Here is a 22,234-nt window from a genome sequence, read left to right as displayed (position 1 = left end):
GGGGCAGGTTTCGGGTCGAGAGCCAGACCCAGTCCCCCGGTTTGAACACCGGGGCCTCACTGCGGTGACGGTCTGCGTTGGTTTTCTGGCGCAGCACGGCCCGCTGGAGGTGAACATGGGCGGCGTCCCATGTCTCCTCCGTGCGCCTGAACCAGTCGTCCACCGCAGGAGCCTCGGTCTGACTCTGATGCCAAGGCGCCAAAACCGGCTGGTATCCCAGTACACACTGGAAGGGGGAGAGGTTATTGGAGGAGTGGCGGAGCGAGTTCTGAGCCGTCTCGGCCCAGGGCACAAACGCTGCCCACTCCCCCGGCCGATTCTGGCAATATGACCGCAGAAACCTGCCCACATCCTGGTTCACTCTCTCCACCTGCCCATTACTCTCGGGATGAAACCCTGAGGTAAGGCTGATTGAGACCCCCAGACGTTCCATGAACACCTTCCAAACCCTTGAAGTGAACTGGGGACCTCGATCAGACACTATATCCTCAGGTACCCCGTAGTGCCGGAAGACGTGCGGAAACAAGGCCTCCGCAGTCTGTAGGGCCGTAGGGAGACCGGGCAGAGGGAGGAGACGGCAGGACTTATAGAACCGATCCACAACGACTATGATCGTGGTGTTTCCCTGTGAGGGGGGGAGATTGGTAAGAAAATCCACCGACAGGTGCGACCAAGGCCGCTGTGGAACAGGTAAGGGGTGTAGCTTCCCTCTGGGCAGGTGCCCAGGAGCCTTACACTGTGCGCACACCGAGCAGGAGTAAACATAAACCCTCACGTCCTTGGCCAAAGTAGGCCACCAGTACTTCCCAGCCAAACAGCGCACCGTCTGACCAATCCCAGGATGACCAGAGGAGGGTGGCGTGTGGGCCCAATAGATCAACCGGTCACGGACAACAGACGGAAAGTACAGACGCCCAGCGGGACACTGGAGGGGAGCGGGCTCTGCACGTAATGCCTGCTCAATGTCCGCTTCCAGCTCCCACACTACCGGCACCACCAGGCAGGAAGTATGGGAGTGGGATCCATGGGCCGCTCCTCTGTGTCATACAGTCGGGACAGTGCGTCTGCCTTAACGTTCTAGGAACCTGGTCTGTAGGAAAAGGAAAAAACAAAATGGGTGAAAAACATGGCCCACCTTGCCTGGCGAGGGTTTAGTCTCCTCGCTGCCCGGATGTACTCCAGATTGCGGTGGTCAGTCCAGATGAGAGGGTGTTTAGCCCCCTCAAGCCAATGTCTCTACGCCTTCAGAGCCTTGACGACAGCCAACAGCTCCCAGTCCCCCAACGTCATAGTTTCGCTCCGCCGGGCTGAGCTTCTTCGAGAAGAAGGCACAGGGGCGGAGCTTCGGTGGCGTACCCGAGCGCTGAGAGAGCACGGCTCCTATCCCAGCCTCAAATGCGTCCACCTCCACTATGAACGCCAAAGAGGGATCCGGATGGGCCATCACGGGAGCCGAGGTAAACAGAGCCCTCAGGTGACCAAAAGCCCTTTCCGCCTCAGCCGACCACTGCAAATGTACCGGGCCCCCCTTCAGCAGTGAGGTAATGGGAGCCGCTACCTGACCAAAGCCCCTGATAAACCTCCGGTAGTAATTGGCAAACCCTAGGAACCGCTGCACTTCCTTTACCGTGGTGGGAGTCGGCCAATTACGCACGGCTGAAATGCGGTCACTCTCCATCTCCACCCCCGAGGTGGAAATGTGATACCCTAGGAAGGAGACGGACTGCTGGAAGAACAGGCATTTCTCAGCCTTGACGTACAGGTCATGCTCCAACAGTCGACCAAGCACCCTGCGCACCCTGCGCACCAGGGACACATGCTCGGCGCGTGTAGCGGAGTATATCAGAATGTCATCAATATACACCACTACACCCTGCCCATGCAGGTCCCTGAAAATCTTGTCTACAAAGGCTTGGAAGACTGATGGAGCATTCATCAACCCGTACGGCATGACGAGGTACTCATAATGCCCTGAGGTGGTACTGAACGCCGTCTTCCACTCGTCTCCCTCCCGGATACGCACCAGGTTATAAGCGCTCCTGAGATCTAATTTGGTGAAGAAGCACGCCCCATGCATTGACTCAATCGCTGTGGCGATGAGCGGTAGCGGGTAACTGTACCTCACTGTGATCTGGTTTAGACCTCGATAGTCAATACACGGGCGCAGACCTCCCTCCTTCTTCTTCACAAAAAAGAAACTCGAGGAGGCGGGTGAAGTGGAGGACCGAATGTACCCCTGATGCAGGGATTCGGAGACATATGTTTCCATAGCCACCGTCTCTGCCTGTGACAGGGGATACACGTGACTCCTGGGAAGTGCAGCGTCTACCAGGAGATTTATTGCACAATCCCCCCGTCGATGGGGTGGTAATTGAGTCGCCTTCTTTTTGGAGAAGGCGAGAGCCAAATCGGCATATTCGGGGGGAATGTGCATGGTGGAGACCTGGTCTGGACTTTCCACCATAGTAGCACCTACGGAAACCGCTAAACACCTCCCTGAGCACTCTGGCGACCACCCCGTGAGAGCCCTCCGTTGCCATGAAATGGTGGGGTCATGACGAGCTAACCAGGGAAGGCCTAGTACCACGGGAAACGCAGGAGAGTCAATGAGGAAGAGACTGATTCTCTCCTCGTGACCCTCCTGCGTCACCATGCCCAGGGGGATGATAGCTTCCCTAATTAACCTGGACCCTAATGGTCGACCATCCAGAGCGTGAACTGGGAAAGGCCTAACCACTGGAACAATAGGGATCCCTAACCTATGGGCGAATGCTCTGTCGATAAAATTCCCAGCCATGCCTGAATCGACGAGCGCCTTATGCTGGGAATGCGGGGAAAACTCAGGAAAATAAACATGCAAAAACAGGTGTACAACAGAGGGCTCTGGATGAGAGTGGTGCATGCTCACCTGGGGTGACGCCAGAGTACTCTGCCTGCTGCCTCGACCCCTAGAGGAACCAACACGGCACCGACCAGCAGTGTGACCTCTGCGGCAACAGATGGTACACGTGAAAGCCCCTCCTCCGGCCTCCCTGAGCGCAGCACCTCCCAGCTCCATAGGCACCGGAGCGGTGGTGCTGGGAGAGGGAATCGACATAGCCGTCTCTGGACGTCCGCGGGTGACCAGCAGGTTATCCAACCGAATGGACATGTCCACCAGCTGGTCGAAGGTGAGGGTGGTATCCCTGCAGGCCAACTCCCGACGGATATCCTCGCACAGGCTGCAACGGTAGTGGTCGATAGGGGCCCTGTCGTTCCATCCCACTCTGGCGGCCAGGGTCCGAAATTCCAGGGCGAACTCCTGGGCGCTCCTCGTCCCCTGCCTCAGGTGGAAAAGACATTCACCCGCCGCTCTACCCTCGGGCGGGTGGTCGAAGACTGCCCGGAAGCGGCAGGTGAACTCCGTGAAGTCGTCCAACGCCGCATCTCCTTCTCCCCACACGGTGTTGGCCCATTCCAGAGCTCTCCCTGAGAGGCATGAGACGAGGGTGGACACCCTCTCCCTTCCCGAGGGAGCCGGGTAAACGGTACCCAGTGTCGTGTCTTTGGCGTCATTAAACTGAAGACATGTTTATCAAATAACTCTCTGTAATTATTAATAACTCTCTGTAATTATTAAACTGATTAATCGTGTAACTGTAATTAACTAGAAGGTCAGGGCACCAAGGAAAATATTCAGATTACAAAGTTATAATTTTCCTAATATAACTTTCAGATATTATAATATCTGATCGATTTGTCTCCTCATTAATGATGTGTTATTTATCTCACGTCAATCTCATTCCAAACGTCGTAAATTGTTGGTTATCTGCACAAACCCAGTCTTCACTATGAGTCATCCATACATCAATTGTCTTAAAATCATTTATTTACTAAACTAAAATAATTCACAGAAATGCATAAACAAACAGATATGGTTACAAGGAAATGATAGGAGAATGTGCCCTAGTGAGCTTAACCGGCATGGCGGCTTGTTACACAAAGAAAGGGGGTTGGGCTTGAATGAAAGAGCGGGAAGACTGAGGAACACAGAAACAGCTCTGCTATCGTAAATACAGAATCTTATGCATTCTAAATTACCGTCCATTTGGAAAAGGAAAATGCAATAAATATTTACTCTGAGCTGCGCTTCGGTAGGTTGGTCGTAGATGCTGGACGTGTTGGCCAACAGAGATCTTCCTGTCCTCGGAAGAATGTCACTGGTGGTAAAATGGATATGTTGTAGTATCTTCATTGTGTGTTAGACTGGATACGCCGTCCGTCCTTTCCTAGCCCACGTCTACAGCGGCCGCTGCTAACTCAACGGCTAGGAAGTATCACTTCTGTAGTGAATAAGGGTTCAAAGTTCACACCATTCGCAACCAAAGCTCACGCTGAGGTTGGCTTAGTTCTGTACTTGACATGTGTCCTTTTAACGCAGAGGCTGCAGACCTCACGTACCCGGAACAGCCTGGTTACGTTTTCGTCACTGACTTATATAGTGGCGAGGGGAGAAGGGTGTGTTTCATCGTTTATAACCCCTGTCTCTTCACGGGGCGGCCCACTGATTGGTCAGGGTTCTTTCCTTATGAAAACCCAATTCTCTCATTTGGAAGCTAAAATTACATTTAATCTCCTAACAAACAGTTTCAATATCAAACATTTAAATTGCACAACAATTCCATGTGAATCTGATAACTAGAATGTGTAGACTTTCCCAGGTACAGTTTATGTCGTCCTGCCATCAGTCATAATGTCTCAGATGACAACCGAACTGACATCCATACTCATTAAGTTCCAACGCATATTTCCAACTGGTTCTATTACCGAAATATGGTTCCTTTCCCCCAACTTGTTTGATGTTCCCAGACTCTCTATATTTAACAAAGGCTATTCAAAAGTCCTTCAGTAGGGTCAGAGAGAGAGGGGAAGGGAGAAATGTATTTATGGGGGGTCATAAACCTTACCCACAGGCCAATGTCATGACACCAGGTATAGGTCCAGCTGTAGCAGGAAACCCTGGCACCGTGCCGCCGTCCCATCATACTGCCCGGGAAGGGTGAGACGCATCCCACTGGGACCGGGTACAGGAGGGACGAGTAGTGGGAACCCCTGTTGTGCTGGTGGAGGTGCTGGAGGAACTCCCTGTCTTTCCCAGCGGTTCATCGTCTGGACGACGCAGTCCATGGCAGCGCCGAGAAGGTGAATCAACGCTGTGTGCTCCTGGACACGCTCCTCGACTCCGCTACCATAGGTACCTGCTCCTGCTGACTCCATGTGGTGATTGTGGGATTCTGTTAGGTATGCGTAAATGGCTGTAAGGGAGTCAGGTGCAGGAGAGCAGATATTGGGTAGCAAACGGAGCCTTTTATTTAGGCGAACCAAAAACACACGGCACAACGAGCACGAAATACAATACGGGTTGACATATCCCAGCGCAACCAGTCTAACGTGCGCATACATGAAACAATAAACAATCCCACACAAAGACATGGGGGGAACAGAGGGTTAAATACACAACAAGTGATTGAGGGGATTGAAACCAGGTGTGAGGAAAACAAGACAAAACAAATGGAAAATGAAAAGTGAATCGATGATGGCTAGAAGACCGGCGACGCCAACCGCCGAGCGCTGCCTGAACAAGGAGAGGACCCGACTTCGGCGGAAGTTGTGACAGTGGGTCTAGGGTTTCTGGGATAATGGTGTTGATGTGAGCCATGACCAGCCTTTCAAAGCATTTCATGACTACAGACGTGACTGCTACGGGTTGGTAGTAATTTAGGCAGGTTACCTTAGTGTTCTTGGGCACAGGGACTATGGCGGTCTGCTTGAAACATGTTGGTATTACAGACTCAGACAGGGAGAGGTTGAAAATGTCAGTGAAGACACTTGTCAGTTGGTCAGCGCATGCTTGGCGTACACGTCCTGGTAATCCATCTGGCCCTGCGGCCTTGTGAATGTTGATTTGTTGTAAGGTCTTACTCACATCGGTTGCGGAGAGCGTGATCACACAGTCGTCCGGAACAGCTGAAGCTTTCATGCATGTTTCAGTATTACTTCCCTCGAAGCGAGCATAGAAGTTATTTAGCTCGTCTGGTAGGCTCGTGCCACTGGGCAGCCCTCGGCTGTGCTTCCCTTTGTAGTCTGTAATAATTTGCAAGCCCTGCCACATGCGACGAGCGTCAGAGCCGGTGTAGTACGATTCGATCTTAGTCCTGTATTGACGCTTTGCCTGTTTAATGGTTCATCGGAGGGCATAGCGGGATTTCGTATAAGCTTCCGGGTTAGAGTCCCGCACCTTGAACGCAGCAGCTCTACCTTTTAGCTCAGTGCGAATGTTGCCTGTAATCTATGGCTTCTGGATGGGGTATGTACGTACAGTCACTGTGGGGACAATGTCCTTGATGCACTTATTGATAAAGCTAGTGACTGATATTGTGTACTGCTCAATGCCATCGGAAGAATCCCGGAACATATTCCAGTCTGTGCTAGCAAAACAGTCCTGTAGTTTAGCATCTGCTTCATCTGATCACCTTTTTATAGACCGAGTCACTGGTGCTTCCTGCTGTAATTTTTGCTTGTAAGCAGGAATCAGGAGGAGAGAGTTATGGTCAGAGTTGCCAAATAGAGGGCGAGGGAGAGCTTTGTAGAGCTCAGTGTGTGATTAGCATTAGCTAACTGTGTGCATGCGTCTAACCCAATCTGTCCTGTCTCTGCCACGCTGTCAATCACTCAGGAGAATGAGGAGGGCAGCTGGGCTCAGGTGAGAACTCCTCCCACTAACACCTGTCGTTGTTATCACAACAATTACCTGAGCCAGGGGGGTTGTCACCATGTCACAGAGAGCACAGTCTTAGACCACACACACATACACACACGCCTACCCTTTCAGTTAATCCATGTACACAGATGAACCTCTCAATTGTATCTAATCTCAGCCAAACATACTCACTAACTGTGTCCCTCCTGACACACAGACTCTGGCATACGGGGATATGAACCATGAGTGGATAGGTAATGAGTGGCTTCCCAGCCTGGGTCTGCCTCAGTACCGCTCCTACTTCATGGAGTGTCTGGTGGACGCCCGCATGCTGGACCACCTCACCAAGAAAGACCTCCGCACACACCTCAAGATGGTTGACAGCTTCCACAGGTCAGTCACCATGGTAACCAGCCAGCCACCACGGCAACAGCAACCGTTCTTAGGAGCTGCCATGCTACACTCTCAATATCAATATAGGAAAAATAGGCATAAAAGTGATGACATATGTATTCAATTTGTGTAGTCAACAATGACATTTTACCCATAAAAATGTGGGAATACAAAATTCACAAATAATATTGTGTGTACCAGGGCCAGTCTGCAGTATGGGATTATGTGCTTGAAGAGACTCAATTACGACAGGAAAGACCTGGATCGTCGTAGAGAGGAGAGCATGCACGACATGAAAGGTAACATCCATACTCTTAGACAGGATCTCTCATTATAAATGTCAACATGTGAGATCCTGTCTCAGTTGTCTGTAGACACAGCACATTTACATTTGAGTCATTTAGCAGACACCCTTATTCAGAGCGAGTAGTGAGTGCATACATTTTCATACTGGTCCCCCGTGGGAATCAAACCTACAACCCTGGAGTTGCAAGCGTTGTGCTCTACCAACTGAGCTCTATGTATGGACAGCTGAGGTTTTTACTGCTATCCCCCCCCCCCCCCCCCCCCCCCCCCCCCCCCCCCCCCACACACACACACACACACACACACACACACACACACACACACACACACACACACACACACACACACACACACACTGAGAGAGAGAGCCAGCTAAAGCTTTGCTACCTTATGACCTTCAGCACTGCATATGAACTTGACTCAGCTGTCCTGTCACATCAGAAGCCCCCCTCCTCACACACACACACACACACACCGCCTGTTCCTCTCTGAAAAGGCTGGGTGACAGCTGTGCTTATTCAGAACAAAGGGAGTATGCCATTGAGAGTACACTATTGGAGTGTGAATACTTCTGATATGATATTCTCTGTCTGTTTATTAGATGCACTGGTCTATATGCTGTGATAGTAATATACCTCTCTCTGTCTCTCTCTGTCTATCCCTCTCCCGTCTCTCTCTCCTCTCCCGTCTCTTTCCATACCCTCTCCCCTCCCCCCCTCTCTGTAGATGCGTTGGTGTGGACCAATGAGCAGGTAGTGCACTGGGTCCAGAGTATAGGTCTGAAGGACTACAGTAACAACCTGATGGAGAGTGGAGTCCATGGGGCTCTCATTGCTCTGGATGAGACCTTTGACTACAGCAGCCTGGCTCTCATACTGCAGATCCCTATGCAGAACACACAGGTACACACTGACAGGTACACACAGACACACACCCTTGGTCGAGGGACTAGCGTTGTGTAGGAATGACTAGGGCTGTCACAGTTGCCATATTACCGCCACACCAGTCACGAGTCATGACCCAGTCACATTCCCTGTGACGGTTGGCATTCATTTGAGCATTCAAAACTGCTGAAATGAATGCCGCTGATGAGTAGTTTACCAAACATGCCAATGACCCTCGCTAATGGCCTGGTACTCAGTGCTCTATTGTCCATATAATTACTCTCTAAACACTTCATGGTTAAATGTGAATAATCTGAATGATGAGAACAAATGATGGTGAGAATTAGAGCTCCTGTTCAGAAATGGACACGGGAAGCCCCGGATTATGCATAGATACATTTTAAAACCCGTTCTGAAAGGACCTACAAGACAACCGGTCCGATCTGAGTGAGGGAAGCAGCAGAAAAGCCAATTGTTTTACTACTTTATTAAACCAGAGAGAGGCACAGAGCGAGCAGCTGTAGACTATTAGGGAGCGGAGGCCGAGTGTGTGTGTGTTTGTGTGAGTAAGACACTGGAGGCTCGGAACACCAGAGCAGGCATGGAGGGAGAGACCACAACCACTGTTATCTTGTGCTAGACTAACTTCTTGCTAGATATTTATCATTCCATCCGATTACATAGTACCTGACTTCACTGCATCAAACCGAGAGAAGCTAGGTTTATTGAGGCTAGCCATAACGTTACTGCTGTTCTCACCGTCGGCCTACAGTTGGCCTACACATAATAGAGCGGACGTCCCCAGTCAAGTCAACGATGGCATAATGGGTGGACTTGTAGCCATTTTGAGTGTACCCATTGGAGCAAAGCAGGAAGTAAAAGAAGGATGTAAAAGCAGGAAGTATACCCATCAGTCTGTGCTGTGATTTGTTGATTCAACTCAACAGGCATTACAAAAACGACATTCTATTGCATGAGCCACATCAGTTAGTATTATTTGAATGAACATTCTGCATTACTATGGAAATGATTGCAATACCAGGCAGCCTTTGTGAGTGCGAGTGTACCCATGAGTTTACCAGTCTAATTGCCAGGGTTAGCGGTTCCAAGCCCATCCTATTCATTCTATTTCTATGGTGTGGAAGCCCGGAGATGCTAAACATGTTTATGTTAAATAACGGTCAATTACCGTGAGACCGGCAGTCATTTGCATGACAATTACCTACCGGCTGACAAAATGTCATGACCACCACAGCCATAGGAGTAACGCCAGCTGTCTATTTAAGTGATAATGCCGGAGAAGCTGGTATTTGGAGGATATATTGGCACGGGAGTTCGTCTCGGGCCGGCAAACCATGTCAATATATCCTCCAAACACCGGCTTCGAAAAAAACATTATCACTTTTATACAATTGGTTAAAACCTCTTGAGGACCCCTTTGAGATAAAATCACGTTAATGGGATTGGTTGGACAACAACCAGTGAAATAGCACGGCGCGAAATTCAAAACACAAAAATCTCAAAATTAAAATTCAAGTATTATACGGCATTTTAAAGATAATCTTCTCGTTAATCCAACCACATTGTCCGATTTCAAAAAGGCTTTACGGTGAAAGCAAAACATTAGATTATTTTAGGATAGCACCTTAGCAAAAAAAACTGCCATTTTCCAAGCACTGATAGCCGTCACAAAACCAGATATACAGCTAAAATTAAGCACTAACCTTTGACAATCTTCATCAGATGACACTCCTAGGACATCATGTTAGACAATACATGCATTTTTTGTTCGATCAAGTTCGTATTTATATCCAAAAACCCCATTTTACATTGGCGCGTGACGTTCAGAAAATGTATTCTCCCCATAACCTCCGGTGAATGGGCACATCAATTTACAGAAATACTCATCATAAACATTGGCAAAATTTATAACAATTATTTAAAGAATTATAGATAATCTACTCCTTTATGCAACCGCTTTGTCAGATTTCAAAATAACTTTACGGAGAAAGCACATTGTTCAATATCCTGAGTACAGAAGTTAGCCTACAACCACGGCGTCGACAAATCTCTAAAATATGTTCGAAATATTTTCTTACCTTTGCTGATCTTCGGCGGAATGCACTCGGAAGGACTCCCACTTCCACAAGAAATGTTCATTTGTTCTGCAAAGTCCATCATTTATGTCCAAATACCTCCTTTTTGTTGGCGCATCCAGAACACTATTACAAAGCCATGAGGCGTGGGCGCAAATCCATAGACGAAAAGTTCAAAAGTTCCATTACATTTTGTAGAAACATGTCAAACAATGTTTACAATCAATCTTTAGGGTATTTTTTTACGTAAAATTGCGATAATTTTCCAACCGGACAATAGGTATTCATCCCAGAAGAAAAAGAACAAACAGCGAGCTCGCGGGCACACGCATCACGAGACACCTGTCCTCAGACAGGCCACTGATTGACTGAGCTACTATTTTCTGCCCGGTAACAGGAGAGGGATGAAACCAGTTTCTAAAGACTGTTGACAGCCAATGGAAGCCTTAGGAAGTGCGACGTGACCCCTATGTCACTGTAGTTTCTCAAGGGATTCAAAAGAAGAACTATAATTCTCAGATCTCCTACTTCCTGGTTCAATTCTTCTCAGGTTTTTGCCTGCCATATGAGTTTTGTTATACTCACAGACATCATTCAAACAGTTCTAGAAACTTCAGAGTGTTTCTATCCAAATCTACTAATAATATGTATATCCTAGCTTCTGAGTTTGAGTAGGAGGCAGTTTAATATGGGCACATTTTTCATCCGGCCGTGAAAATAGGTTTTAACAACATTTTCAAACAATGATTGACATATTTTAATTAAAACTTTATTTTGATAAATTTTGTCATACTATTTCATCCTTCCACAAGATATGGTCCCGAAACAAATCTAGGGTTGCTACCCAAGCCGGCTTGTTGTTCATTCTATTGGTTCGGTTGCCAGAGATGCGACCCAGTCATTCAGTCTCGTTCTAAATGTTCCATTGTCATACTGGCTGGAAACATTCTTATCCCTTTGCTTGATAGCTAGCCAACTACGGCTAACTTACTGTCACGCCAAACAGTGAAGAAAAATCAACAACAATAGTTGCATTTGTTTAAGCTGTTTTCTAGTGTCATTTATTTGGATACATCCATAACAATGAGCTAATGAGGTACGATTTCACCTGGCATAGAAAATGTGCTCTCTCATCAGGACACTGTTGTTCAGAGGAGCTAGTCAACGACACATCTAACACAATAACTTCAAACTGAAGCTGGAAAAACTGCAAACTAGCTGCATTTTGTTTGACCTTTTTTCAATTGACATTTCTTTGTATATATCCATAAAAATGATGCCAGCTGATTCATGATTTCAACTGGCTGAGAAACGCTGCCTGCCTTTCTCTCTCGTCCCGACTCCCGACCCCTACACGTTCATTACTATGGGACAGTTCGAGATCGAATTTGAAAATTGAAACAATGTTGAAAATGTCGGAGAGACAGACAGTATGGTTTATACAAATCTCCGCTGTTGTCTAAAAGAAATGTGAGATAATGTCTAGATGCTTTTTATAGTGGAGGTCAAGTTTAGAACTTGCCTGGCTGGGTTGATGAGACAGTGGATTGCGCTGTCAGATGGAACAGAGTAAATAGGCATTTTAACACCATAGATTTAGCCGGTGGTAACTTGTGGAATAGACGGGATGGAATGAGCTTTTAACCAATCAGCATTCAGGATTAGACCCACCCGTTGTATAAATGCTGTATATCTATATGCTGTGTGTGTGTGTGCCAGGCTCGGCAGGTTCTGGAGAGAGAGTTCAACAACGTCCTGGCCCTGGGCACTGACCGCAGACTGGAGGAGGTTAGTAACAAGGAAATAATGGACCCACAAGTGTTTCAGTTTTGCTGTCTTCCTGTGAAATATGGAATCTGTTTCTTTATAACCATTTTGATTGCTTTTACATGGCTGTTTGTTTGTTTACTTACTTTCTCTCTCTCTCTCTCTCTCTCTCTCTCTCTCTCTCTCTCTCTCTCTCTCTCTCTCTCTCTCTCTCTCTGTAGAGTGGGGATGATAAGACGTTCCGCCGCTCTCCATCGTGGCGTAAGCGTTTCCGAGCGCGGGAGGGAGGGGGGGGGATGGGCATGATGGCGGGCTCCATGGAAACACTGCCCGCTGGGTTCCGTATGCCCTCCATGTCCATGCCCCCGTCCATGGCCCTGGTGCCCAAGAAACACCTGCAACCAGAAGGTGTGTGTGTTTGGAAAGGGGTACTGTGCGTTCGTAGTTAAATTAATTGCAGTCGTGTGGATGTGATGTGAGTGTGTTTTGCAATTCACTGACAATGCAAGCCCTAACAATAACAGCCACAAAATGATTTCATCTTAACGCTTGATGTGTGTGAGGGCATTCATGCGTGTGTGAGTGTATGCCGGTCTCTTTGCTTTGCCTGTCTCACTGCATGCTGTCTCCTCTCTGTCCCGCTCGGCCGCGCCCACTTCTGCCACACACTGTCTAGCTCCTCCCCCGGCTCCCCAGAGACTCGACCCCTCTGCTGTACGGACGTACTCATGCTAACTCCACTCCACTTACTAACAGGAGCTAACGTTAACAGGTAAGACATCCTAGCAATGCTAACAAATGGCTAGGACCATTAGCCTATTCCTGACTGAGCAATGCTAACAAAGGGATTAGGGAAACCTCATGCTAGTTCCACCCCAGTTACCAACCCTCTCTCTCTCTTTCTTTCTCTTCCTCGCTTTCTCCTTTTGTCTTTCCTTGTATCTCTCTCAGTTTATTCCCATGACCTGTATGGACACATGCTTGCGGCCTTTCGAGAGTGACATGCCAAATTTGGGAGAGATCTTGACGTTAAGGGACCTGTATCCAGCGTCACCTCTCACCTTCTCCGTGGGACACGTGCAATACGGAGGTGACCTCTGACTTTTTGACCTTTGAACTCTGAGCGTGCTCATTGGCCACACTCGCTGCTGTAAAGGAGACTCGGCCCAGTCTCTATTCCCAGTAAACCCAGTACCCCCAGTAGCCTTGTTGTTGTGGTGTCGTGCTCCCGCATAGTCCTAATTCCTAATCTGTCGGTTCTAGTCCTAATTCCTTATCTGTGGGTTCTAGTCCTAATTCTTAATCTGTGGGTTCTAGTCCTAATTGTTAATCTGTGGGTTCTAGTCCTAATTCCGAATCTGTGGGTACTAGTCCTAATTCTTAATCTGTGGGTTCTAGTCCTAATTCCGAATCTGTGGGTACTAGTCCTAATTCCGAATCTGTGGGTTCTAGTCCTAATTCCGAATCTGTGGGTTCTAGTCCTAATTCCGAATCTGTGGGTTCTAGTCCTAATTCCTACTCTGCGGGTTCTAGTCCTAATTCCTACTCTGTGGGTTCTAGACCTAATTGCTAATCTGTGGGTTCTAGTCCTAATTCCTACTCTGTGGGTTCTAGTCCTAATTCCGAATCTGTGGGTTCTAGTCCTAATTCCTACTCTGTGGGTTCTAGACCTAATTGCTAATTTGTGGGTTCTAGTCTAACTCTTCTCTAGCTCCTGGGTGTTTTCCACCTACACGTCGTCCCCTCGGTTATGCAAGGTATTAATCATTTATTGTCTCTCTCTGTAAATAAAATGGATGACATGTTTTTTTATATAAATATATATAAATATATATATTGGAATTATATATGGAGAATATTATAATATCATTGCTGTATGAAACCCAATGCCCTGTATTCGGTGGTGACTGTTCTATTTGTGTGTTGGACCTCTGTGTGTCTTATATGCTGTCAGTGTCTGGAGTTATATGAAGGACTCACTAAGCAGGGGTCTGTTACTCTATGTGATACTACTACTATGATTCTCAGCCACAGGTTCTTGGGTCCAGACCTAAACGGTTCAGTTACCTTTCCTGCCTTTTATCCCCTACTTTCCTTCTCTCTTTTCATATCTACTTTCCTCCTTCCCCATCTCCTTTCCTCCTGCCCTTTCCTATCTCCACTTGTTTCCTTCCTTTATTTGACACTGATGTAGCTACCATGAGTAGAGTAGGTGATCCTGTAGATATGAGAGGATACAAGATGAGCTGTGTGTGTAAATGAAAGCAATAGGCTGCAATATTTGAGACTTAAGGGAAACAGCATGTTATGAAAGCCAAACCCTAGACTAACCTCCATGGATGGATGGTGTTGTTTTTCTCTACTTCGTTTCAAATCAAACAGTAAATTGCTGCTAGGCATCAGCCAAACGAAATCCTCACAAACAGGACACCTGACAGAGACAGTGATGATGCCATATATGGGCTTTTCCCCTGCCGCCCCCTTCCTGTCCAGTTGCCATGGGGATGTGAAAGTGGCCAATGATGCTGCCTGAGCACTAGCAAGTGTTGTGTGTATGACCTCCTCTCCTCCAATGAGAGAGCTCTATCAGTGAACTAGTGAAGTGTTGGATGGGTGTATTTCTTTTTATTTTACAGCCAATGTTTTAAAGGTGTCTAAAAGGTGTAATGTGTTACTGTGGCAGCTATGAGTATTGTGTGTGTATTTATTCCAGGTGTGAAATGATGCTGACAAATCAAGATTTTATTATTTGGCTATTTAAAAAGTGTATTGTATTTATGACACTATAGACATTAGTAAAGCTGTTTTTTTAAAGGTAAATGTTGATGTTGTGTGTTCATTTTGAGGTGATGGTTGGCATGCAAGTATGTGCGTGCGTGTTAAGATGTTAACTGCGGCCAAGTATTGAAAATGGTCTTTAATGCAAGTTTAGACAGAAACATCACTTCTTGGGACATCTACAAATACACAACAATCTTTATTATAAAACTCAAAAATAAATTAGCAAAAAAATAGAAAATAAAATAGCAAAACCACTCTGTAGAAAACGGAACGTATTTACATCACTAGCATTCATTACCAGTTTAAATTAAGCAGATGCATTGGTCAAAACTGCCATGGTACATATTGGCCCCACAAATAATAAACTAATGTTTTTAAGCATAACACACGCAAACAGAATGCAAGATAGATCAGGGAAAGATTTAGAAAAGGAGGAAACATATTTTTCTGCATTAAGTCAGGACAGAAAACCACAATTCTCGTTGCTCCTTTCCAGTGGCACTTAGGGCCTCAGTTCTAACTTGAGATCCACACAGGTAACTGTATTTTTGTCCTAAAACATGCATAGATTGATGTCAGTGGGTTCTCAGGTGAGGATCTGACCTGTAACCTACTGGTAGGGAGATGTGGACCACAGGGTTTGGTAGGTCGGGAATAAGGCCTCAGGCCTGGAAGAGGTCTGAGGGCTTTAGGCTAGGGCCAGGAGTTAGTCCTGCTCATATGACCTGACTAGGAAAATCCTCCTGGCCTATGTTGGTGTGTATGGTGTTGTGTGGTGTGTGGGTGTGTATGGTGCTGTGTGGTGTCCCAGTGATAGCTTGTACCTAGCTGGGACACACAGGACCTGCCCTTCTTTCCTCCCTTCATTGAAGTAGTCACTGATCTAACATGCTTGGATAGGTGGAATGTACAGTAGGTTTCGCTGCATAGCTTTCACCTATCCAGTTATATCACATCAGTGACTATCTCCTCATGGAAGGGAGTAAAAAAATATGGTTTTGTGATGTATTGGACCTGTTAACAGCACACATGTATGGATGCTGCTCTGGGTTTATTTGGGAATGTCCACAGGTACAGGGTAGGCCACCGGAGCCCCCTCTGCTGCTGTGATGCTGTCCACGATGGACGTCAGAGAGCGCAGGTTAGTCTGCTCTGGAGAGTCTGCACTCAGGAGGTCTAGAGAGAGACATGAGAGAGAGAGCGTCAAAACAGCTAACATTTTCAACAAGTTCAGGGTGCATTGCTGAAATGTAATACAGTGTGTGTTTACCCTCGTTGCTGTAGCTCTGGGTACAGTGGTCTGAGGTGTTGCTCCACTCTGGGCTGCTACAGCAGGTGCTGCCTGATCCCTGCTCACTCGACGACGAGACCTGTTACCATGGAGACAATGCACTGTCAGTCACCCCGCTTGATATGACACGTCACGCCCCACCCCACACAGACGATGCCAGTGACACACACATCATCTCATTCACAACTATACACACAAACTACTCACAACGACAAACACACACTACTATTGATCATATTTGTCTGTCGTAGCTAAGAAGCTGGTGTTGCCTGTCTCTTTTTCAATGATTCATCAAACAAATTTGTTTTTTTTAATTGTCATTTAGCAGACGCTACAGTAGTGAGTGCATACATTTTCATATTATTTAGTACTGGTCCCCCGTGGGAATCGAACCCACAACCCTGCCATTGCAAGCGCCATGCTCTACCAAGTGAAACACACACACTACGCTACCCACAACTCCACTCACTACACACACAGCTTCATCAATTACTTTATGAATAAATGATTGTACTACTGTGCCATAACACATTATCCATTACAAATGTTTCTGAAAGCTGGTTAAGATGAAACTAAATCAAGATTAGGTGAGTGCTGTGTTTGAAGTACTTATGAGGGATAAAAAGAATGTATGTAGCATGTCTCTTAAAACAATAGCCATAGCAGCACTCCCAAGGGAATTCACGCATGCCAGGGTGAGGTGTTTCAATATACCTCTAAGTACTGTTCTGTCTGTGTTGTTAGTGGATGGTTTGATGAGGGCTCTGTCCACGGTACTTGTCTATGACAACTGTCAATGAATGTAAGAGCTCTGCTCTGGAACTGCTCTGTTGAAACCTTGTATTCTACGAGAGGCGAACACCATATATCAGAGTTTACACACCAGACATAGACCTACCCTCCTACCAGACTCCCACTAGCACACACAGACATATAAAAAGCCTTTACACCTAACACACCCAACCGCCACACCTGCCTTACCTAAAGCACTGTTATTACCTGTAGGCCTACATGTACTAAAATAACCTTATTTCCAAAATGTTGGGGCGATTATCCCCATCCATGTAATTCGCATCCGTTTCCAAGTCTGGTCCCTCTTTCTTCACTCCTCATTCCCTTCATCCCTCTCCAATCTGCCTCTCCCTCGTTGAAGCCTCTCTCTTCTACTGTGTCTTTCCTTCTCTGACTTTATTCACATCTTTTCTCTCATTTAGCCTTTTCCTCATATTCTTTCTCTTCTACCTCAACCACTCCCGTCCTCATTTATATCTGTTAACCTCCCTCCATCCCTCTCTCCTCCCTTCTACCTTGCTCTTTCTCCCAGTCCTCTACTGTAGGTTGGTGTGGTTCTTTCATCCCTCACTCCGTCCATCTCTTCCTTCCTCCGTCCCTGTCTCCTACTCACCCTGGGTTGGGCAGGTCCGGTGCGGTAGTGTAAGCCCTGTGTTCCCTGGTCGTTCTCCTGCTGGTTGAGGGAGGAGACAAGTGCCTGCAGCCTCTCAATGTACTGGATGGCACTCCTCAGGATCTCCACCTTGGGCAGCCTCTGGTTGGGGTTCATCAGGGTGCTCCTCTTCAGGGCCTCGAATGCCTCGTTCACCTTCTTCAGCCTCCTCTTCTCCCGCATTGTGGCCGCTTTCCGTCGGTCCATGGTCACAGTCTTGCGTTTGCATAGCTTGCAGGCCCAGGGTAGGCACTGGCCGGGGCAGTGGGGCTCCGGGTGGGGCGAGAGACCAGAGGGGGTTGCCTTGTCCTCCATGCCTCCACCCAACCCTACCCCAACCCCCCCGGATAGACCCCCACAAAGCCCCATCATGGAACCCCCGCGCTCCTGGTAGCCCCCCTGGTCATACCCACCCGGCAGCCGGGTCTGGTAGAAGTTGTCCCCCCCTTCGTAGAAGCGTTGGTCGGGGAAGAAGTAGGGGTTGGTCTCAAAAAGCTCCATACTGGTCGACGCTGAAGTTTAGGGGACGAAGACTCTGGTTTGGTTCCTCTGGGCTCTACTGTGTGTGTTCTGAAGGGGTGTTAGGTCTGAGTGTGTGAGTGAGCCTCTCCCACTTCTGGCCTGGGTTAGTGGAGAGAGGAAGATGTGTGGAGAACAACTGGTGTGGAGCAGCAACTGCAGGTTGGCATTTAAACCCTCTGACTGCTGCAGGATCAGAGGGTTAAATTTAGCACGAGCCCAGAGAAACCTGACACGGCGTTTAGCTGTTGCTGCACATCTAAACTTCACATCTCTGTTGGGCCCTGCTCTCCAGGGCTTCAGGACCGTGTGTATGTGTGTGTGTGTGTGTGTGTGTGTGTGTATGTGTGTGTATATGTGTGGATAGGAAGCTATGTCTATGTGCTCACCCGCGTGTGTGTGCATGTGTGTGTGCATGTGTGCAAGGTAGGGCGTCGGCCAATAGCGTAGTAGATAATGGAACGTGATCTGGTTGCCATGGAAATTGGTCGTCTAATTACCTCAGATCTGACCATGGGATCAAAGATGGCTGCCTTAGTGAGCTAATCCCTGCCTCACGTCCCCCTCCACGACATCATACCTGAAGTCCTCTACCATACAGTCTACACACAGCTGTCACCTCCACTCTCAAATCCCCATACTTGATGACAAAGTATCACAGCAGCTTTTGTTGAAGTTATTAATTGAAGGAAAGTTATTTGGATTAATTCTGAAAATAAGGTATGAAGATTTTCAGTATGGATATGTTTGACTGATGTTTTATCTCTATGAAGTTCATGGGGACATGGAGTTAAATCTCGACATGTTTTCCACATCCAATAGAGAGTCCTTATTATTTGGCTTTAAGCCCAACAGAATGGATGGAGACCCATAACAGGACACCCCTGAGTGACTCTGGGCCTATTCTCCACTGTCTGGTACAGTCTGTACAGTCTGTACAGTCTGTACATTGCCTGGTATGTGTCTTAACAGTGAGAGTCACATCAGGTAAGATATTTGTGATGGCCTTGGTTGTCCTGACCCTGGACAGAGTGTTAGCCTAGCTGCCTGTCGCTAATCCCTCAAGACTCGTCTCACCTCATAGCTCACAGGATAATTCTGACAGGCTTCCGTTCGGATGCACCATCAACTACACAGGCTTATATACCGGTCCTGACACGGCAGTGGTTGTCCAGGCAACCTGGCATGGGGACACTTCCAATACTTTTAGGTGGCCATTAAACCTGTCTGTCACAGTCCTGTCTATTCCTCTCATAGCCTTGTTTGTCTATCCTATAGCCCTGTCTGTCCCTATTATACCCTGTCTGTCTCTCTCATAGCCCTGTCTGTCCCTATCATAGCCCTGTCTGTCCCTCTCATAGCCCCTGTCTGTCTCTCTCCTAGCCCTGTCCATCCCTATAATAGTCCTGTCTGTCTCTCTGTCTGTCCCTCTCCTAGCCGTGTCTGTTTCTCTGTCTGTCTCTCTCATAGCCCCTGTCTGTCTCTCTCCTAGCCCTGTCCATCCCTATAATAGTCCTGTCTGTCTCTCTGTCTGTCCCTCTCCTAGCCGTGTCTGTCCCTCTCATAGCCCCTGTCTGTCCCTCTCCTAGCCCTGTCTGTCCCTCTCATAGACCCTGTCTGTCTCTCTCCTAGCCCTGTCCATCCCTATAATAGTCCTGTCTGTCCCTCTCCTAGCCGTGTCTGTCCCTCTCATAGCCCTGTCTGTCCCTCTCATAGCCCCTGTCTGTCCCTCTCCTAGCCCTGTCTGTCCCTCTCATAGCCCTGTCTGTCCCTATCATAGCCCTGTCTGTCTCTCTCAAAGCCCTGTCTGTCTCTCTCATAGCCCTGTCTGTTTCTTTGTCTGTCCCTCTCATAGCCCTGTCTGTCTCTCTCATAGCCCTGTCTGTTTCTCTGTCTGTCTCTCTCATAGCCCTGTCTGTCCCTATCATAGCCCTGTCTGTTTCTCTGTCTGTCCCTCTCATAGCCCTGTCTGTTTCTCTGTCTGTCTCTCTCATAGCCCTGTCTGTCCCTATCATAGCCCTGTCTGTTTCTCTGTCTGTCCCTCTCATAGCCCTGTCTGTCTCTCTCATAGCCCTGTCTGTTTCTCTGTCTGTCTCTCTCATAGCCCTGTCTGTCCCTATTATAGCCCTGTCTGTTTCTCTGTCTGTCCCTCTCATAGCCCTGTCTGTCTCTCTCATAGCCCTGTCTGTTTCTCTGTCTGTCCCTCTCATAGCCCTGTCTGTCCCTATCATAGCCCTGTCTGTTTCTCTGTCTGTCCCCCTCATAGACCTGTCTGGTGGTCAATAAGACCCTGTAGTGGTCTGTCTCTCATGGAATTAGGCACCTATCAGATTTTTTCATATATCACCGACATGCTGTAAAATTTGTCCCGATGCCTGCAGAATGTGTTGTTGGGTGAGGCAGAGCTGTGTTGGGGTAGTGGTCAAGGTTGGTAGTGCTATAGTTCAGCGTAGGGTTCACTAGGGCTAGGTTGGGTAGTGTTCTGGGACAGGGCTAGGTTGGGTAGTGTTCTGGGACAGGGCTAGGTTGGGTAGTGGTCTAGGACAGGGCTAGGTTGGGTAGTGTTCTGGGACAGGGCTAGGTTGGGTAGTGTTCTAGGACAGGGCTAGGTTGGGTAGTGTTCTGGGACAGGGCTAGGTTGGGTAGTGGTCTGGGACAGGGCTAGGTTGGGTAGTGGTCTAGGACAGGGCTAGGTTGGGTAGTGTTCTGGGACAGGGCTAGGTTGGGTAGTGTTCTGGGACAGGGCTAATTTGGGTAGTGGTCTAGGACAGGGCTAGGTTGGGTAGTGGTCTAGGACAGGGCTAGGTTGGGTAGTGTTCTGGGACAGGGCTAGGTTGGGTAATGGTCTGGGACAGGGCTGGGTTGGGTAGTGGTCTGGGACAGGGCTGGGTTGGGTAGTGGTCTGGGACAGGGCTAGGTTGGGTAAAGGTCTGGGACAGGGCTAGGTTGGGTAGTGGTCTAGGACAGGGCTAGGTTGGGTAGTGTTCTGGGACAGGGCTAGGTTGGGTAATGGTCTGGGACAGGGCTGGGTTGGGTAGTGGTCTAGGACAGGGCTAGGTTGGATAGTGGTCTGGGACAGGGCTAGGTTGGGTAATGGTCTGGGACAGGGCTGGGTTGGGTAGTGGTCTGGGACAGGGCTGGGTTGGGTAGTGGTCTGGGACAGGGCTAGGTTGGGTAATGGTCTGGGACAGGGCTAGGTTGGGTAATGGTCTGGGACAGGGCTGGGTTGGGTAATGGTCTGGGACAGGGCTGGGTTGGGTAGTGGTCTGGGACAGGGCTGGGTTGGGACAGGGCTGGGTTGGGTAGTGGTCTGGGACAGGGCTGGGTTGGGTAATGGTCTGGGACAGGGCTGGGTTGGGTAATGGTCTGGGACAGGGCTGGGTTGGGTAATGGTCTGGGACAGGGCTGGGTTGGGTAATGGTCTGGGACAGGGCTGGGTTGGGTAGTGGTCTGGGACAGGGCTGGGTTGGGTAATGGTCTGGGGCAGGGCTAGGTTGGGTAGTGGTCTGGGGCAGGGCTGGGTTGGGTAATGGTCTGGGACAGGGCTAGGTTGGGTAGTGGTCTGGGACAGGGCTAGGTTGGGTAATGGTCTGGGGCAGGGATAGTTTGGGTGGTGGTCTGGGACAGGGGTAGGTTGGGTAATGGTCTGGGACAGGGATAGTTTGGGTAGTGGTCTGGGACAGGGCTAGGTTGGGTAGTGGTGGTCTTGGACAGGGATAGTTTGGGTAGTGGTCTGGGACAGGGTAGAGGGTAATATTACTACAGTTGAGTGCAGGCTTGTGTGTGTGTGGGGGGGGGGCTGTCAGGTTAGTCAGTGATGGATGGTCACTGATGGTGGAAGGAGTACAAAGATGCCTGTGTGGGTCTCAGTAAGAGGGGGGCAGCAGTGTGTTAGAGTCACTCATAACCCCCCCTCCCCCCAAATCTGTTCTACACATACACACTCACACACCTCCCCACCTCATTTTCAGCATAACCTGAGAACTTGTGTGTGCCAGCCGTATACTCCCCCAA

General features: G+C 48.5%; 2 protein-coding genes across 12 annotated transcripts in view; one reads left to right on the top strand and one right to left on the bottom strand.

Moving 5' to 3' along the window:
- ppfia4 (PTPRF interacting protein alpha 4) overlaps positions 1-15,005 on the top strand; it is a 110,472-nt gene extending 95,467 nt beyond the window's left edge. For 7 of the 11 annotated variants that reach the window (XM_029694186.1, XM_029694183.1, XM_029694185.1 and 4 more), the window contains 8 exons: positions 6,716-6,742; positions 6,957-7,132; positions 7,334-7,431; positions 8,165-8,340; positions 12,138-12,206; positions 12,407-12,593; positions 12,862-12,957; positions 13,137-15,005. In XM_029694186.1, coding sequence (XP_029550046.1) covers positions 6,716-6,742; positions 6,957-7,132; positions 7,334-7,431; positions 8,165-8,340; positions 12,138-12,206; positions 12,407-12,593; positions 12,862-12,920 — 792 coding nt within the window. In that variant the 3' untranslated portion in view covers positions 12,921-12,957; positions 13,137-15,005. The remainder of the gene's footprint in view (positions 1-6,715; positions 6,743-6,956; positions 7,133-7,333; positions 7,432-8,164; positions 8,341-12,137; positions 12,207-12,406; positions 12,594-12,861; positions 12,958-13,136) is intronic. The other 4 variants (XM_029694182.1, XM_029694180.1, XM_029694187.1 and 1 more) reach the window with 2 other exon arrangements.
- Positions 15,006-15,087: 82 nt separating this feature from the next.
- Positions 15,088-18,550, bottom strand: myog (myogenin). The gene is made up of 3 exons (XM_029694190.1): positions 17,663-18,550; positions 16,237-16,336; positions 15,088-16,142 (listed from the first exon to the last, which is right to left on the bottom strand). The coding sequence occupies exons 1-3, from the start codon at positions 18,200-18,202 to the stop codon at positions 16,018-16,020; spliced, it is 765 nt and encodes a 254-aa protein (XP_029550050.1). The 5' UTR covers positions 18,203-18,550; the 3' UTR covers positions 15,088-16,017.
- Between the last annotated feature and the right edge of the window lie 3,684 nt (positions 18,551-22,234).

Source organism: Salmo trutta, chromosome 16, assembly GCF_901001165.1.
Source record: "Salmo trutta chromosome 16, fSalTru1.1, whole genome shotgun sequence".
In the NCBI taxonomy this organism is placed as follows: Eukaryota; Metazoa; Chordata; class Actinopteri; order Salmoniformes; family Salmonidae; genus Salmo; species Salmo trutta.
This window is presented reverse-complemented; position numbering and strand designations above follow the sequence as displayed.

Excerpts from the sequence above, each read along its gene's own strand:
- myog (XM_029694190.1), bottom strand. The coding sequence starts at position 18,202 with ATGGAGCTTTTTGAGACCAACCCCTACTTCTTCCCCGACCAACGCTTC. Across the intron at positions 16,337-17,662 it reads CCGGACCTGCCCAACCCAGG|GTCTCGTCGTCGAGTGAGCA; the intron begins GTGAGTAGGAGA and ends CCATGGTAACAG. Across the intron at positions 16,143-16,236 it reads CCAGAGCTACAGCAACGAGG|ACCTCCTGAGTGCAGACTCT; the intron begins GTAAACACACAC and ends GTCTCTCTCTAG.